Here is a 19902-nt window from a genome sequence, read left to right as displayed (position 1 = left end):
TGGGGTGGTGAGGAAGAGATTGGAGTGGGGTAAGAAGCATGAAAAGACCTTTGACCTAACAATTCCAATTCCAGCTAGCTGTCCTAGAGAAATTCTACATAATTGCACAAAGAGTATTTGTTGTTGTAATGTTTATAATAGCAAAATATTGGAAATAATCCAAATGTCTATTACCAAGGCCTGGTCCATTTATTCACTCACTGGGTATTTGTGCTGGGCATCAGTCTAGGCATAAACTATGATGAAGATAGATAAAGTCCCCTTTCTCATGGAGCTCACAGTGAGGGAAACAGACAAGCTAACAAGTAAGCAATCTTAGGTACTGGTTATGAGTACAAGTGTCCTTTTCATCTGAATCTATTTGGTTCATCAGTTCAGGTAGCAGGAATTTGGACAGTGAGAGATACCTGTGCTAGGAGGAAAACATGGTAACATGAAGGAGAGTGAAATAGAGGAAGGCACTAAGAGCTTTTCTGAGGAAGCAATGCTGGAAATGAGACCTAAATAACTAGTAACTAGTTGTCAACCATGCGGAGATCGTAGGGGCAGAGGGAGTAACAAGCATAAAGGCCCAGGCTGGGAACAGCGTGATGTGTTCAGGGATCAGCAAGGTTAGCATAGCTAGGGCCCAGTAAGTGACGGGAACTTGGAATCTTATTCTTAGTACAATGAGTACTGTTGGTTTTAGGTAATGGTATGTTATGATACAGCTGTACTATGGATTGCTATGAAGCAATTCCAAGGAATGAGGTAAAATTATATAGACTGCTATGGGAAGATCACGCTACATAGTTAAACGTAAAAATAAATTGTAAAACAGCATTTCACAAAACAAGACAATGTGTATGTGTGTGTGAAACATGGAAAAGGAACTCTTAAATGTGTGCACCAGACTGTTAACAGTGGTTATTTCTAGGGAGTAAAGTAGGATTGGTGATGGGGTGAAGGAGGGCTGCCACTTTTTACTTCCCACTGTATTTGGATTTTGGAACAAAGGAAGTGCACGTGCGGGGAGGAATTGGGTGATCGTGTGAAAAGGCTTGGCTTTGATGGGAAACAAGATGAAAGTAAAGTAGGTATACAGGACGGCAGGACATATTGCCCCTCGTGACTTTTCCGCCTGAATATTAGGTTCTTTATAAAATTATGTAAACAACTAGTATATTTACCCAGCATTGCCCTCTCAACATATCAAATGTGTGATCATCACTTTTGATAGACCCTACAGTGTGTCTCCAGTATTACCATGGGAACATTTGTGGGGTTGATCTTACTTGAGCAAGAATGTGATCCAACAGGAATCAGTGACATTCAAGGATGTGGCCGTGGACTTCACCCAGGAAGAATGGCGCCACATGGACCTTGCTCAGAGGCGCTTGTACAGGGATGTGATGCTGGAGAACTACAGCAACCTGGTTTTTCTCGGTAAGGACCACGTCTCTATGTCTTGCCTATTGGTGGGTCTTTCCTTTCTCAGTTGCTAAGGTTATGGGACTCTGTGACTATATCTTGGATGACTGAGCAGTGTGTTCAGGGTCAGAGCTTGTTCATCTTTTGGGGACCCAGCCATACAGGTTTCTGAGCCTGCTCTTTAAGTAAAAGTTCTTTTCTTTTGCAGAACTGGAAATAAGCCATTTGATTGCCTGACTCCTCAAGCGGCACCTTTTTTTTTTTCCCCTTCAGAGCTCCTGAGGTTCAAGGACTAGTATTGACTTGTATGAGGGTTCTTTTGTCCACTTGTACAAACAATCAGATCTTGTGTTTTTACCTATGAGCAGGATATCAAGTTTCCAAGCCAGAGGTGATCTTCAAATTGGAGCAAGGAGAAGAGCCGTGGCTCTCAGAGGGAAAGATTCAAAGACCTTTTTGTGCAGGTAAATGAGTAAGAATCAAGCATGGAGGGATCAGTGCAGGCAGTGGCACAGCTGAGGGAGGGGGAAGCACCTTCAAATTCTGTTCTGGCAGCAGCTACACTGGCAGAGGCAGCTGCGCCATCTCCTGGGTGACACCTCTGTATGTCTCCCTTCTCCAGTAGGGTGCTCCTGCTGCTGGTAGGTCTTAGAGGAAAGATATCTCTTCTACACTCAAAATACCATCTCTCCCTAGCCTGTAACCTTACTTGCTGGATTGTTTTCTCCTCTGGTGTCCTCAGTCTCCGTCATTATTTATAGAGATCCCTTTTCTTACTCATGCAGATGTAATTGAACTTCCCTTTCTCCTCTTTGTTTTGTCTTACTGCTTTCACTGTCAGATGCCCAGTCTTGTAGGAAATACCTACAGTCTTGATTCTCCCTTCCTTCATAACTTGTTGTCAGACTTCTTTCCTTGACTATGCTCCTCTAACACCCGTCTGGGGAGCACATGGTCTTCCTTCCATCCTGCGTTCATGCCGATTTGACTCATTGCCTCCCTCCGCAGTTCCTGGAGTATCATCCTCTCCTGGTCTTTCTGCTTGTTAAGTGCTTCTTGGCTTTAGGTCTTTGGCTTTTCTTGCTTTCCCCCTAAGCAGACCTGCCAAGGAGTCTGCCCTCCTGCCTCCTCCCTATTCTGTCTCTGTTACCGCCCTTATAGGGTACCTCCATTCTAGTAGTTGCAGCTCTTTATGCTGTAGACTCAGAAACCATCCTTACTTGTACCCTGGTCACTTTTTTTTATTCTCAGAGAACACCTCCACTGGGAAGACCCATGCAGTTCTTATTAAAGATGTAAAGTCTAAATTAACCAGTTTTCATTCCCAGCCAGCACATTTTGCTACCTTGCCCGTTAACCCGTTTGTCCCCTTGCCTATTATAAATCACTGGATTTCTGATCTCTCTGGCCAGATACCATCATCAGTTTAATCTTTTTCTTTCAACCCAGGTTACTTTCTTCCTTTGAGAAGTATCTTAGATTTTCCTGCCTTTTAACTTCCACTGGTGACATCTTCAGCCAAGCCCTAGGCTTAATTTACATAATTCCTAGTTGAAATTGCTCCCTCTTTTTCTCTTAATAATCCATATTGGATTTTTTAAATCATATCTTTATTGAGATATAATTCACAAAATATAAAATTCACCCTTTTAAAGTGTAAAATTCAGTGATTTTTCAGATATATACAGAGTTGTGCAACCATCACCACTTTCTAATTGGAAAATATGTGCAATACCCCAAAAAGAAACCCCATACCCATTAGCAGTCTCTTTTTATTTCCCATTACTCCCAGCTCCTGGCAACCATTAATCTCCTTTTATCTTTATGGATTTGCCTATTTTAGGTATATTCTATAAATGGAATCATATAATATGTAGCTCTTTGTGACTGGCTTCTTTAACTTAGTATGTTTTCTGGGTTCATTTATGTTGTAGCATATGTTGCTTCATTCCTTTGTATCCATTCCTTGGTATTTCTAAGTAATATTCCATTATATGCATATACCACATTTTATTTATTCATCACTTGATGGACCATATTGAATTTAGTACTTTATCTTCATAAACCAACCACCTATGACAATGGCAAAATCTTGCCATTACTACATTTATCTCATTACAGGAAACAGAAATTCCTTTAATTTAAATGTCGCCACCATACCTTCCAGTATTATCTTTCTAGTCATGCTAAAGCAAGCACCATTTAGGCTGAACTTCTTTTTAATGTTTTCTGTAAGTAACATATACTTTCCCTCATTAGATAATACTTTCTGCCTATCCAAAGCCATCTATTCTTTAACTTCAAGGTCTGTCTAATTCATGAAACCTAATATATACTAATATGTTTACTAATTCCTTCCCTGATTACAAATACCATTTATCATCTCTACCACAGAAATTCAGATAGAATAATATACCATTTTAATGAGGTTGTTTTTTTTTTTAAGTTGTCAAAAGATTGATTCTTGTTTCTATTCTTAGATTTCAAGCTCCTGGAGAGTATTTTATTTCTATATATTCTATCTGTGTTGCAAAGCATGTAGAAAGCAGTCAGAATTGACTTGATCGATTGTTATGGAGTCTGGCTGGGAGAGCACTTTATCATTCATTTATTTCAACAAACATTTTTTGAATGTCCCACTGAGAAGTATTCTAAAAGACATACAAAGCATTCTCTGTCCTCAGGAATTTAGAATTGTGTCTTGTTCCAGGGTAAGGAATTTGAGGATTTAAAGCCCCATAGTTGCTGTCCTGTTACTTCCTAACATTTATTACGAAAATTCTCAAATATATTACAAGTTGAAAAAATTATACAGTGAATACCATATACCTACCACTAGAATTCTATAGTTGTTAACATTTTATATTTGCTTTATCACATATTTCTTCATCTATCCATTTCTCAATTTATGTTTTTGATGCATTTCCAAGTAAGTTGCAGAATGAGTACATTTCACCTCTACATTCTTCCATGTATATGTCATTAACTAAGTTCATTTTTGTGTGTGTGTGTGTTAAAGAATTACATACAATGAAATATGTAACTCTTATATGTACCATCCAGTTGATTTTGGCAAGTGCAGCTAAACCAAACTCCTATCAGTGTGGAACATTTCCATCACTACAGAAACCTTCCTCTCAGTTTTTAGAGGTTATCGTTCTTAGAACCTAGAAATTAGTAATTCTGTGCTCTTAGTATTCTCAGGTAAACAGAGGTTTAGAGATCAATTTATTAGGCAGATTAAAATAAATTCTTTTTGGTTAAGAGAGGTGATTAATATAGAACCAGAACTCAATTAGACTAAAACCACAGCCCCAGTTGTAAGGGCAGGATGATTTGCCTACTTTTTCTCTTGTGAAGTATATAGCCTTTGATCTCTAAGTATATCAAAGAATCACTTCTGTTATATCATTGGCTGCAGATTTTCTCTGCAGGGTTTGAAGATCTGGAGCCTCAGAGGTGACTTTAACAAAATTACAAGATGGATGTATTAGGAAGATAAGTTCTGTGGTGCTTTGTAAAATGGACAGGAGTCATGAAGAGCAGATAGTATCCTGCAAGATGGACTGTAAATCTAGTGCATTTGTATCTGTGCCTAACACTCTCATACTCACTTACTCCCTCACTCCCTAACCAGCCCTCCTAGATGGGCTTCCTTATTTTGCACTTACTCTTCACTTAGAATCTGCAGCCCACACTATCACTTGTTTTCACTCTTCCTTTCCTCCATTTTGGGTCTTTACCCCCAGCTACAGGACTAATTTTAATACAGAGTCATGTATAATTTGTATCTCTTTCATTTCCTCATTCCTACTATTGCAGTTTGTTTCAACAGGAGGGAATGAATAGGGGACTTTTGCACTTTGGGTTTCTTTCAGACTGGAAGACTAGGCCTGAAGCCAAATCATCACATCTGCAGCGGAGCATATCTGAAGTATCCCTTAGCACAGATGATCTCTCACATGCTACATTAGAAGATGCTTGGGATATGAGTAGTCGGTTAGAGAGGCACCAAGAAAACTGGAAGAGATACCTGGGGCCAGATGTATCCACCCAGAAGAAAATAATCACACCAGAGGAAAGTTTTGAGCAAAATAAATTTGGTGAAAACTCTAGATTGAACACAGACCTGGTTACCCAACTGAATATTCCTTCAAGGTCTAATGAATGTGATACACTTGGAATCAATTTGGGACATAATTCAGATTTACTTAATCAGAATAATAACCTTGCAAAAAAGAAACCTTATAAATGTAATAAATGTAGAAAAGCTTTCATTCATAGATCATCACTTACTAAACATGAGAAAACTCATAAAGGAGAGGGAGCTTTCTCCAATGGTACAGATCAGGGAATTTATCCTGGAAAGAAACACCATGAATGTACTGACTGTGGAAAAACCTTCCTCTGGAAGACACAACTTACTGAGCATCAGAGAATTCACACAGGAGAGAAACCCTTTGAATGTAATGTATGTGGGAAGGCCTTCAGGCATAGCTCATCCCTCGGTCAGCATGAGAATGCTCATACCGGAGAGAAACCCTATCAGTGTAGTCTCTGTGGGAAAGCCTTTCAGCGCAGCTCCTCTCTAGTCCAGCATCAGAGAATTCACACTGGAGAGAAACCCTATCGATGTAACTTATGTGGAAGGTCTTTTAGGCATGGTACGTCCCTTACTCAACATGAGGTCACACACAGTGGAGAGAAACCCTTCCAATGTAAGGAATGTGGGAAAGCCTTTAGTCGATGTTCTTCCCTTGTCCAGCATGAGAGGACTCATACGGGAGAAAAACCTTTTGAATGTAGCATATGTGGGAGGGCTTTCGGTCAGAGCCCATCCCTTTATAAACATATGAGGATTCATAAGAGAGGCAAACCTTACCAAAGCAATAACTACAGCATAGATTTCAAGCACAGCTCATCTCTTACTCAAGATGAAAACACTATGACTGAAGTGAAATCCTATCATTGTAATGACTGTGGGGAAGACTTCAATCACATTACAGACTTTTCTGACCATCAGAGGATCCACACTGGAGAGAACACCTATGATTGTGAGCAGGCCTTCAGTCAACCTATTTCTCATCCTGGAGAGAAACCCTATCAATGTAATGTATGTGGAAAAGCTTTTAAAAGGAGTACTAGTTTCATAGAGCATCACAGAATTCATACTGGAGAAAAACCCTATGAATGTAATGAATGTGGAGAAGCCTTCAGTCGACGCTCATCACTTACTCAGCATGAGAGAACCCACACGGGAGAGAAACCCTATGAATGTATTGACTGTGGGAAAGCCTTCAGTCAGAGTTCATCCCTCATTCAGCATGAGAGAACTCATACTGGAGAAAAACCCTATGAATGTAATGAATGTGGGCGAGCCTTCAGAAAGAAAACCAATTTGCATGATCATCAGAGAATTCATACTGGAGAGAAACCCTACACTTGTAAGGAATGTGGAAAAAACTTCAGTCGAAGCTCAGCCCTCACTAAACACCAGAGAATTCATATGCGAAATAAACTCTAGGAACCCTGAAAGTGAAGAATGTACAGAAAGCTTTAGCTAAAATATTATTATTACTCAATATCAGAGGATTCATACTGGAGAGAAAGCTTGAGAATGTAATGAATTATGTGTGTGTTTGTACGTTGTGTGGAGAGAAAACAATGCTAGTAGGCACTTTTTAAAATAAAAGCTACATTCTCAAATCTGATTACAGACTTTTGTAAAAACAACTACAAATATATCCTATTGGAAATGATGCCTATATATTGGACTTTATAAAGCTTTTTAACATATGCAGGAGGTCACCAACTTTCAATAGTTTGACTTGTAACTCTCACTGTTTACAGCCTTTTTTTTATAAATAAAATTCCTGCAGTAATGATCAAAACTCATTTTTAAAATTTACAACTGCACCCAATTGCAGCTCTTATATTGAATTCACTGTGGAAACCAATTCCACCTCCAGGAATTCACCATTCAAAGAATTATATCAACTGGTCCAACCACTTCGTTGTACAGATGAAGAAACTGAAAACCAAAGATGTGAAGTGGTTTGCACAGGGTGATAAGCTTATAATGGCAAAGCTGGATGGAGGATGCAGGTCTCCTGGGTCTTTGGCCCCAAGGTCTTGCCACTGAAAAGGTATTTTGAAATTCAGAGGGCTTTAAAATAAATTTTAAGTCAGATGCACAAACATTTAATGAGCACTCATGAGTTGGATACATTAAGAATTCATAAAGGCAGCAAGACATATGCAAATTTGTCACACACTATTTGAAGCAACTTAGAAGCTTACAAACCAAATGTTAACAGAAACTGTAAGTGGTTGAATTACTACTGGTGATTTTTTTTCCTTTTCCCAAGTATAATTATACTTTTGGCTCACATGTGTCAGTTTCATAGAACTATTAAGTCCTCTTACTGTGTTTTTTATGACACTTCCATGAAAAAGCACTTCCCCAAGCTTCCTATATTGGATCAATGGGAAAACAACACAAAACTAAGATAAGAATTTTTCCCCAAATTAATTTTACTGTAGAGAAGTATAAACCCAATTACCTATTGCCAAAAATTTGTCTTTAAATCAGTTTAGGGAATCAGCATGTGTGCTGAGGGAATATTTCACCCAAAAAAATAACATTGTTTTAATCTCTGTGGTGCTTTTCCATCAGTAAAGCCTGAGCTAAGCTTCAGTAGCCCACTCTAATCCCTAATGTCCCCTAATTCCTCCCATAGGCTATCCTAAAGGAATTTCAAGAACCTTTGTTGGTTCATTGGCACCAAAGTGCAGATAAATTTGGAAGCAACTGTGAACATTGACCCGTTTCGCACAAGAGCATCTCCTCCCTGAGATAAGCAAATTTCCCACCTTAATGATGAATCTTGGGGAGGAGTGATATGGGTGGTGCTGATGATAAACCTTTCCTAGTGGCTTTCTTTTGTGCTGGGTAGAAGGATCCATCATCCTGGACAAAAGGAGGCAGCTCCAAACATTCTTTGTAATTCTTTGCAGGAAAAATGTGCCTGGGGGCTGAAATATGGGCTGCCTAGCCCAATGAGTCTTATCACATGTAGAGCAAGACGAGATACTCCCAGCAGATCTGCCTTTCCAAGACATTAACCATCCGAAAATTACTTTGGTTATGATGTCCCATGATTAGTATATACACAATGCTAAGGCCATGCTTGTGTTGTCTGATATATAGTGTGACAGTGGATAATTCTTAGACCTTCCACTACTAATTGGCTGGGATGCCTATCAGGAGTTCATTTTGCTGCTGATTGTGTGGGGATCCCCCTAGTGGACTATTTGTAAGAATGGCATGAATTGTAACCAATTGGGCACTTCCCTACTGTTATGGAAGTTTATAGACTTAGTTCCAGAAGACCCAAAAGAGACCACTTATTTGTGTGTGTGGAGCCTGGCCTAGATCTGGTCAATCTCTGAATCTTACCTCATCTTCATTGACAGGGAGGGAGCCCAGGATATGTGTGGCCAATGGACCAGAGGATTCTGTAGTCCCAGGAACCGTGCACCATGCACTTATGAACACCCTGCCTTCTAGGCCACATAAAATGCATCCTTGTAATATTGTATTATTTCAATAAATAGCCTTCTTAGTTGAATGGGAGTCAGTTTGTCATTTTCAGTTTTCAGAAGTGACTAAGATTAAAGAGTGAGCATCAAGGAGGAGGGATTAACTGCTAAACTCATCAGCCAGGTGAGTTAATAACAGCTACTATTTATTGAATGCTTACTACTTGTGAGACATTGTGGTAAGTATTTTATAGCCGTTTCAGCTAATCCTTACAGCTCCCCATTCTAGGTATTGTGGTAGCTGTTGTTTTTGCTCTGCTTTTTTTCTCCCTTTTCTTGTAACAATCCTTGCTGTACTGACCACAGGAATACAATTCAGGACATCCGAGGGGCTCAGTGATAGTTTTAGGGGGAAGCATGTAACCTAGTTGAGCCAATGTCAGAGTCCTTTGCCAGGATTTTTTCAAAATACAGTTGGCAGGGAAACTGATTTTGGGTTGCTAGGCCGGAAAGACTAAGGCCTAGAGCTGCCTGGAGCCTGATTCCTTACCAGAGCGAGGAGGTCAGATTGTAGTAGGAATGCGTGCCACTGACATGGTGGTGGTCTCCTTTCTAATCCTGAGGTTCATGGACCTGGCTCAATTTCTAAAGCCCTTTCTGGAATTCAGTGGTCTCCTCATTATCAGTCCAGCAATTTCCTCTTTTTTATTAAACTAATCTGTCAGGTTTCTGTTGCATTTAATACATGTATTACATCCTTGTTTTATAATGGGGTGGGGGGACCAAGAGAGGTGAAGTAACTTCCCCTAGGTAGTACTCCCCATGGCATATTCAGGCTTTGAACCCAGGACTGTGTCTGCAAAGACAGCTCTTAACCACTAACTGATGTCTCCAGAGCCATGTTATGTTCAAGGAACTGTATGTAATGCAGTGTCATTTGGGGGTGAGTGGATGGAGGGATATGGTGATAGGTTAGGGCAGAGACCAAATGATGAAGGGCCTTGAAATTTTTTATTGACTCGGTAAATTAAATCCCCTAAATTCACAACCCTTACACCTTAATTTATCAGTTATTTACATTTGCCCATGCTGTAGATAAACTCTTGTATCATACTTAGAAGAACTTTCTCATAAATGTTTTCCATGTTGCTATATACTGAAGATCTCTTTAACAAGTCCCCTACTGTTGTGACATTATTTGGATTGTTTTTGGCATTGGTTTTTATAGTAACGACATTGAATACTTTTGTTTAAGCATCCCCACCTTTTTTTCTATAGAGTTTTGTCTTGAAATACCCAGAATGATATAAAATATCCAAAATGGGGTTACTGGATCTGCATGTATAGGTCAGCATGTATAACAAGATGGTGTGAGCACAGGAGTAATTGTCCCAAAATTGCCAAAAGAAGCCAGGAGAAAGCCTTCCCAAGATGTCTCAGGAAGGGCTCCCAGGCAGGCATTATGTCCCCCAGCACATCTAGCCCACCTCTGTGCCCACATGGGAAGGTAAGCAAGCACTCCCGCAGCTTGTACGCATATTGATGATGGCCATGCTCCTTTATAGCTGCTGAACTAGTTAATTTTTACTCATTAGTTAAAACTGTACATGTCACTACTGCCACTGTCTGCCCTACTTCAGCTACACTGGTCTCCCTGTCTTAAATTTTCATAGATTACTGTTAACATGCTTCACATTACCACATTTGTATTTGTGATTATTTGGTGTTCTTCCCCCACCCTCCATTATATTGTATCAGGACAGCCAGGTCCACATCTATTTTGTTGTAACTTTTTGTTCCCCTGCTTATTACAGTGCTAGGCATATAGTAGTTACTTAATAGTCTTGTTAAATGAGCAGTGGAGTGTAGATTTGTTAGTACTCCAAGAAGACTGGCTTATAAATGAAATGATGTTCAATTTTGAAATCAGAATATTTCAAAAGAAAATGATATACTATTTGATACCCATTAGGTTGGCAAAAATTTAGAAGTCTGGCAGGAGGAAAATGAGAGCTTTTATACACTGCTGGTGAGAGGGTAAATTGGTATAATCATTTGGTGAGTAGGTTGGCAATATCCAGTAAAACTGAAACTAAGCATATCTCATGATCCCATATATATATATATATATATATATACACACACACACACACACACACACACACACATACAGGTGAGTGCAATGACATGCACAAGGATGCTCATTGCCACAGTGTTTGAAATAGTGAAAATATAGACACAACACAATATTCTTATGTAATACAATACAGTACTTAAATGAAAGAACCAGAGCATTTTAACTCTGCCTGTTCAACTCCTGTGTCCATGTGGCTAAATGTGGCTGGAGAAAGACAGCCATGGTGACTAGTTTAAATTCTTGACTCCTAACCTCAAGCATTTATTCCCTAGGCCAGTCATTGTCCCAGTCTTCTAAGGTACTCTTCTTGTCAACCTCCAGCACTTCACCCCAGTCCTCTCTCAGCTAGGGACCTTGCTTCTAGTTAACTGAGAAAATAAAAGCAATCAGAAGACAACTACTCCCCTACATGCATCTTGTCCATGAGCTCTTCCTTTCCTTCCTGTTCCTATGGACTCTGTTATCTAAGAACAACTCCTCTGGTGTATTAGATCCCATCCTTAAACTAGGACACTATTCCTACAATTGTCCTCTTTACTCCATCTCTTTTTCTCTTGTCTACTGAATCCCATCAGCATGATAACATAATTTTTCTCATATTTATAAATGTGTGTGTATGTATATATATACACACACATATAATATATATATTACTCTCCACCTGCCACTCAATTTCTTGCTTCACTTAATAGGAATGTACCTCAGTAGAGGTTTCTAATACTCGTCTCCAATTCCTCTCTTTCCATTCTCTCTTGCACCCACTCCAATCAGGTTTTTTTTTCTGCTTTTGTCAGAGGTCACTGGTCAAGGTGGCTAAGTCTAATGGTTGTTTTTTTGTGGGGTTGTTTTTTTTTTCAATCCTTTTACTTGACCTTTTAGCATTATTTGGTACCATTGATCACTTCCTTACCCTTGACAAATTTTTTTCACTTGGTCATCACACTTACTTAGATTTCCATGCTTTATTGACAGCTACTTCTCCCAGGGTCATATTTGTCCTTGCTCTAGACATGAGAATTCTCTTAGGGCTCAGTCTTTGGACCTCTTTTCTTTGTCTACAGCCAACTTCATTGGGATTCTTATCCTGTCTCGTGGCTTTAAATCTATCTGCTTGTTGACAACTTCAAAATTTATATCTCCAGCCCAGGATTTCATACACTATCATAACCAACTGCCTATGTGACATCTCCACTAGGATGTCTATAAGATAATCTCTGATGTGTCCAAAGATAAACTAACTCACAGCCTCCCCATCCCAGCCCTATCATAAGCATGTTCCTCCCTCAGTCTTCCAATCTGGGAAAAGGCAACCCCATCCTTCTAGTTGCTCAGGCCCCAAACCAGGGAACCATTCTTGAGTCATTTTTTTCACACCTCACATCTAAGCTTCAGTAAGTCCTGTCTGCTAACTTGCAAGATATATGAGGGTGACCATTGTTGCTTCCACCACCTTAGCCCAAGTCACCATCATCTGTGGCCCAGATATTTGCAATAGCCACCTAATTGGTTTCCCTGCTTTCACCCTTCTCTTTATATTCACAGTTCAGCAGCCAGAGAGACACTGTAAAAATCAAAGATCATGCCACTCATCTGCCCAAAGCCCTCTGATAGCTCTCCATTTCACTGGATAAAAGTTAAAAGTCCTACATAGTACTGCTACCACCTGCCACCCTGTGTTAATGTCTGGCCTGCTGCTCTTCCTTCTTGATCACTGCTCTGGGCCCAGTGGCATCCCTGCAACACACAGCAAGCATCCGCTCTAGAGCCTTTACATTTGCTGTTCCCTCTTCCTGGAATCCTCTTCCCCTAGATATCCCATGGTTTGGTCCCTCACCTCCTTCAGATCTTTGGTTTAGATTTTCTTAACCAGAAAGCCCTTATTTGACCACCATATCAAAATAGCAATAGTAGTACCCCTTTATGGCACACCCCATCTCCCCAACTTCCTTTTCCCCCCATAATATCTACCACCACCTGACATTCTAAATATTTTACTTGTTTATCATATGTCCTACTCTAGAAGGCAAACCCCATGAGAGCAGGGATTTGGTGTGTATGTGGGAGGGGGGAAGGGGGGTGTAAATTTTATTGAAGCATAACGTGTACAGAAAAGTACAAAATCGCAAGGGAACAGCTTGATTAAGGGCAGCAACTTTTGTATCTCATTCAATGCCCTGTCCCCAGCACAGAAGATACGCCAATATTTAATAAATGATTGGACTGGATGTACATGTATTAACATGCCTAACATATTGAAAACAATTGAAAATAAAATTACAGAGGGATATGTGCAGTGTGATATGTTATAATAAAAAATCCGTAATGCCTGTTTTTTATCAACTCATGAAGTAAAAGTAGGACAATATTAAAATATTAGCTTCAGGGCCGGCCGAGTGGCACGTTGGTTAAGAGCTGGCTTGGGACGCCAGCTCTGAGCAGCAGGGCACCGGTTCGGATCCCACATGAGGGCCAGTGACGCTGCCTCTACAGCTAAGATGGTGAACAACAGCTCCACCTGGAGCTGGGCTGTCGTGAGTCGCTGGAGATGGCGTGGGCTGCAGTGAAGCTGCAGTGGGCTGCCTTAAGCTACTGTGAGCCGCCGGCAGCCGGCATGAGCTGCCAAGAGCCACCGTGAGCGGCCACCCAGAGGCCAGCAGCCGATCTGCCTCACCCGGGAAGGCAGCAATGATAATACCAACATGGGCCAATGAAGCAGCGTCCTCCACAACTAGACTGAAGAACAAAAAGAACAGCAACTTGTCTGTTCCCCTTCCCTGATTCCCCAGTGCTGTTCCCCTCCCCCAATTCCCCAATAAAATCTTAAAAAAATAATAATAAAATAAAATATTAGCAAGGGCCGGCTGAGTGGCTCAGTTGGTTAAGAGCTCGCTCAAGAGTTTGAGCTCTGAGCAACAGCGGTTCGAGTCAGCCTGAGCTGAGCAGCCGTGAGCTGCCAACAGGTGGCGGGATGGCTCAGCTAAAAAAATAAATAAATAAATAAATAAATAAAATATTAGCTTCAGAGTGGTGGTTTCCTCTGGAGCTAGAGGGGAGAAGAATAGGAAGGAATAAAAAGAAGGTTTAAACTATCATATTTCTTTAAAATAAATATGGCAAGATATTAATGTGTGTTAAAAAGAGCTTGATGCATAGGTATTTATTGTATGTGCCTCTCTGAATGTTTAGTTTTAAGTCGATCTCCTTGCTCTCACCTGGTCCCTCCTCCCACAAAGCCACCTGCTTGGTTCCCCTCAGGGTATGAGCTCATCTGGCCTGTACATCCAGACTGCCTGAAGGATTTAGGACAAGGAAAACTAGGCATTCATGCTCCCAAGGGTGAGAAGCTGATCCAAGCGCAAGAATGAAGAGAAAGGTCTTGGCACTGTCAAGATCAAACACAGTCATTACCACTCTCTAGAAATGCCATTTGAGAGACCAATTACAAAGAAGGGAAGTGCAGGGAAACAAAGGGCTTCCTATAGATTAGAATATAAGTGATTATTTGTAGGAGTTGGTGGAAGGAGAGAACTAATTTTTGCTAATAAATTTCAGTGAAAACCTTGTAATTTTGGAAAAGTTATTTTTGGACAAACACTTAAATGGATAAAGCAACCAAGAAATATTGACCTAAAATATAGATATTTTATTGTGCTGTGACCAGATAAGTATTAGTTGTAATAACCAATGGGGTTTTTGTTTTACTATGTGCATTAAAAAACTAGCAATTACCAATTGTTCGTGAATTTTAATGCTCATTTTCAAAAGTTAATTGTCACAGGATTTGGGCTTGGAGTTATTGATAAAGCCCCAAAGGTAAAAACAAAATGTCAATGTACCCCTACATTTTAAAGGATGCCACAAGGACTGGGCACACTGTCCCACAGGGCTCACTAGGAGGTGTGAGACTTGCACAACCTCTCACTCCTGGGCCCCCATTGACATGTAACCATAACAAGGGTCACATCCAGAGGAGAAGGGCTTTATTGTCCTGGGATGAGGCCTCTGCCCCTCCCCACGGGAGGACTCAGGCAGCAAGAGAATGACTGGAGATATTGTGGACATCTGAAATCACGAGCTGGGTATCCCCAGGGAAACCACAGGCCCACGTATGGGTTTGCCACCCGGAGTTCTTGGGAGAGCTTGCCCTAAAGAGTGTGTATGCGGTGGTAAGCAACACAGACAGGTGTCCAGAACTGACCGGAGATTTCCGAAGGGAGGGAGGTGCTGAAGGAACCCCCAGCAGCAGAGCGGGGAAGTCCTCCGAGGCTCCACGTTTGTGTTGTGCCTAGGAAGAAAAGGATAACTCCGTTTTCTTTGCTGTTAGAGATTGCAAGACAGATTTCAGGGGATCATGGACAGAGCGACCACGTAATTCATCTTGTAAACCCGGACCCTTAAGAATAAAGGGAGCGCTAACCAGACAGGAAGCTGATGTTGTGCTTGAAAACCGGGACATATGTTTACACTGTGCATGAGGCTCCCGCGAGGGAGAAAGGAGGACAGGGTGTCAGGAGCCATAGGGCTGTGTTCCAGTGGCTGCCCAGCCAAACTAGGGATGAGCCACCAAGAGAGGGGTTTGAGGCGACGGCTGCATGGGGCCAAAGGGGAAACGAGGCAGCCACGCTGTGAATGAACACACGGGACTGGAGTGAATCCGCACGCGGCCCCTAGACAGCCTCGCATCTTCCCGTGAGGGTCCACCGGTCCGGGCAGGCCACCGGCCCCAGGCCGAGGAGGACTCACCCAGTGGACCGGCACCTCCCTCCTTCGACCTCGCCCGACCAGCGCTCGGAGAAGCCGGCTGGGCATGTGGGCCTCTAAGAAGGTATGAGTTCGGAGCTTTAAAGTGGGCTAGACTGAATTTTAACTGTAAGTAAAGACAAAAGTGCTTTCCCTCAGGTTGAGTGATCCTAAAGGGAGATTGGACAACGTGGCGGGGATGAGAAGGCCTCTTAATGGTGACACCACGTCGGTTAGAAAGGTTTGTATCACCAAATTTAGAATTAAGAAGAAGATCTGGGTGTGACCTTTAGAGAGGTGTCAAAGGAAGCCCACTTGCTTCCCGCGATGTTTTACAAGCGCGCTCCACCGGGTGCGGTACACATGTGCGCTAAGGGAGCCGCCTCCGAGTGCCCCGGATGGGGCGCAGCTGGAGGCTCTATTGGCCGAAAGGCGTGGCGGGACGCACTTCCGCTTCCGGCCCGACGTTTTCCACTGCCAACACGGGTGCTCGCGGGTGAGGAGCCAGGTTCTGGCGCCTAGCAGGCCTAGTTCCGGTCTGCATAGGTGTGTGTACCGCGCTCGGTGTTCGCTTCCCTCTGAGAGGGCGCGTTCTCTGCCCAGCATCCTGCCGCCGGTGCCAGGCAATCCTCCGGTGGCCGCCACCAGCCACTGGTGACCCATGGCCAGAGCCCCTCAGGCCGGCTCCTCCCCTCTTGCGCTTTGCCCAGTGACCGGATCCCCTATCTCCTATCACGTGACCTACTGGACATGGGGATACATTGAACCGTATGAGATTATCTAGGTAAGTGGAGAAGCTTCAGGTAATCATATCTCCTCTCTTTGAAAAAGTATGGGTTTTCATGAGGATGTGTAAGTTTCTTTTTACACATGTGTAAGTCACTTTTTATGACCGAAATAAGGTCATAAAAACAGGGACACCATGCCTTCTTCTCTCATCCTTTATGCTCCCTTCCTCAAGATAGAAGGGGACCTGTGCAGGCAGGTAGGTTGGAGGGAGGATAGCGAAGTCTTGAGTGAAGGGTTCCACTCCCAGTAATGGTGGGCTAGGTGATTAGCAACAACTCTTCCACAGAAAATAACCTGAATGAATGTTGAAAAAAGAAAAGCATTCCAAAGAGCTAACAAGAGAATGAAGAATGAGGGATGAGACTCTTGGAGAAGCAAGAGACTGAGTTCATAATCCTATCACTCAAAGCTGCCTTTGCCTAAAGGCATTTACTGATGGAAAGAGACACCTGTGAAACCCAGCTGTAAAGTTGGTGGGCTTGCAGTATAAGGGATACAAGTGTAAAAGTGCTGAAAGCTGAGAGCGAGTAATCACCCCACATTTGAACTGGGACCTCGGATGAAGACACCCTCAAGAAAATGTTGAACTGGAGACAAACAAGCCCTGGCATAGACATGTCTCCCCAATTCAGGTTGTCTTGGAGGTGCAGGGAACATCATCAGCCTTCAAAATCTACAACATTGGCCAGACTAGTGGTGTGCCCAGGTGCCTGACAGAAGCAAATGAAAATGATCCTTCGAGGAAGGTATCTCAGACATCAAGGTATTCACACACACACACACTCACACACACACACACACACCTTTTTTTAAAGTAATTTCCAGCACATTCTCAAAGATAACCAGATATACGAGACATCATGAAAGAGAACATACAGAAATAACAGACAACAAATACAAACACAAACCCTTCAGATATTGGAATTATCCGAGAAAGAGTATAAATTATCAATTCTTAGTATTTTAAAAAAATTTTTATTGGGGAACAACCATGGTCATTGGTTACACATTGCTTTCATGCTACAATGGAATAGTTCTTTAAGGAGGGTGCAGCTCAGTGGCCCATGCAGGGATTGAACTGGTAACCTTGGTGTTATCAACACCACACTCTAACCAACTGAGCTAACCCGTCACCCCTAATTCTTAGTAACTTTTTCTTTTCTTAGTAACTTTTTTAACTAGATAAAAGACAAGTTTGAAAATATCTGCAAAACCAAGAAAGCTTTAGAAATTGACAGCAGATTTTAAAAAATAACCTAATGGAACAATTTTTTAAATAGCCAATTAATACACCTGAAATAATAAAAATAAATAACCAATTAAAAAAACTGTTTAAAGCAAATTAAACATAAGAGAATTAGTGAACTGGCATGTACATGAGAAGAAATTGTTCAGAAACTAGTGAGCAGAGACAATGAGATGGAAAGTACAGAAGACAAACTGAAACACATGAAACTATTGGCTAGGAGCCCAATGTAAATGTAATGAGATATCCAGAAGGAAAATAAAGGAAAAGCTATCAGAAATATTTGAAGAGTTAATAGCTAAGAGTTTTCCAGAACTGATGAAAGACATACCAAGCTACAGATTCAAGAAGCCCAAACTCAAAGAGGATAAATAAAAATAAGTCCATAACTAGATATATCATGGTGGAACAGTAGAATATAAAAGGTTAGTCTTAAAGGCAATTAGGGGGGGGAAATCAATTAACTTCAAAGAAGTAACATCTGACTTCCCAGTAGCATCAATGGAAGCCAAGTGAATGAGGAATGAAATCTTCATTGTACTTAAAATATCTGCCAACATAAAACTGTATATAGCAAAAATCTTTCATGAATGGAGACACAAGCCCCTTTTATACAACTAAAAAGACAGGAATGTCATGAGCAGACCCTAACTAAAGGAAATTCTAAAGGCTGTACCACATAGTGATTATACAAAATGATCCCAGATGGAGGGTTAGAGACACAAAGAGTAAAGCCCAAAGAAAGTGGTAAAATGTGAATAAATTAAATGATTAACTATATAAAACAATGTTATTTGTAAGTATTTAAACATGGAATTAAAACCCAAGACAGAGATACTTTTATTTTTAGCTATAACAGAGTTGCTTGTAGTAAACTAACACTCCTACTAGAAATAGCTGGAAGAGCTTTATAGAATACAAATATGTTTATTTAAAGGCATTGGAGAGCTGCCAGAACAGCCTGGAATTGAGGATTCAAGATACCAGAGAGAAGGGAAGCCCACTGAGGTAAGCCCAACATTCTGTGTACCTCCTCTCCTAGAGGGACAGTTGAGCATACCTAGGGACATCATTGTAAAATGATTGAAAAACAAAGGACTAGAAAGCATTAAAAGCAGCTAAAGAAAACAGACATGTTACCTTTAAAGAGTAATCACTGGAAGAATGGTAAAAAAAAAATATATATATATATATATATATTTACACACACACATATATATTAGTAGTACAGTGATTTTCAAATTTGAACACACCTCAGAGTCTCTTAGAGCTCTGGTTAAAACAGATTTCTGGGCCGCAGCTGGCTATTTTCTCATTCTGCGGGTCTGAAAACTTCCCAGATGAGGCTGACACTGCTGGTGCAGGGACCACCCTTTGAGACTAGGTTAACAAAAATACAGCTGCTTTCACAGGATGCTCTGTTTTGTTTTTCTATCAATACCCTCCTTCAGTTTATTCACACTCTTAGCCAGTTTTTCCAGCCATGTCCTTTTCTTAAATATGTCCAGTCAAGGAGCATATAGACCAAAATATTGGGTTGTCGGAAAAGTCATGATGCATTTTGCAATGAAAAACATAGAAAAATACGTCATGACTTTTCCGACAGCCCAATAGTAACAAGAATGGTAAGAATGAAAATGATATTCAAACTCAAGTTGTTTATATTATGTACAGCTTTTGCATGTCAGTCATACCTTAATAGTTTTTAAGAGAATGAAAAGAAGAAAACCTTGTGTTCTTCATTTTTCTACAAAATGTCTGCAAGTACCGTATTTGCCGGTGTATAAGACGATTTTTTGGCCCTGAAAAATATGCCTCCAAGTGGGGGGTCATCTTATACACCAGGTACACTTCAGATAGACTGCCCATAGTGCTTGCCCCGTGCCATAGTGGCCTTCCGATGCCCGCCCACTTCATTCCACATACCGTTCAGGCATCAGCAGCGCTGCTCGGTGTATGCTCGGCTGTGTGCGATTTTGCGAGTGTGGTAAATTCGGGTTACCGTATATTTCTTTACATATGCATTGAAGATTCGCGA

At 41.2% G+C, this 19902-nt stretch overlaps 1 protein-coding gene across 15 annotated transcripts in view; it reads left to right on the top strand.

The window, feature by feature from the left end:
* Window positions 1-14510, top strand: part of ZFP90 (ZFP90 zinc finger protein) — a 92741-nt gene extending 78231 nt beyond the window's left edge. For 6 of the 15 annotated variants that reach the window (XM_019654852.1, XM_019654836.1, XM_019654826.1 and 3 more), the window contains exons 3-5: window positions 1299-1425; window positions 1779-1874; window positions 5289-7292. In XM_019654852.1, the coding sequence (XP_019510397.1) occupies window positions 1299-1425; window positions 1779-1874; window positions 5289-6934 (1869 nt within the window). In that variant the 3' untranslated portion in view covers window positions 6935-7292. Of the gene's footprint in view, window positions 1-1298; window positions 1426-1778; window positions 1875-5232; window positions 7293-7379; window positions 9042-14344 lie in introns of those variants that run through there. The other 9 variants (XM_019654801.1, XM_019654784.1, XM_019654777.1 and 6 more) reach the window with 6 other exon arrangements.
* The last annotated feature ends 5392 nt before the right edge of the window (window positions 14511-19902 follow it).

Source organism: Hipposideros armiger, unplaced genomic scaffold (genome assembly GCF_001890085.2).
Source record: "Hipposideros armiger isolate ML-2016 unplaced genomic scaffold, ASM189008v1 scaffold_9, whole genome shotgun sequence".
NCBI lineage: Eukaryota > Metazoa > Chordata > Mammalia > Chiroptera > Hipposideridae > Hipposideros > Hipposideros armiger.
Note: the sequence above shows the minus strand (reverse complement) of the source record. Positions and strands in the feature narration are given on the sequence as shown.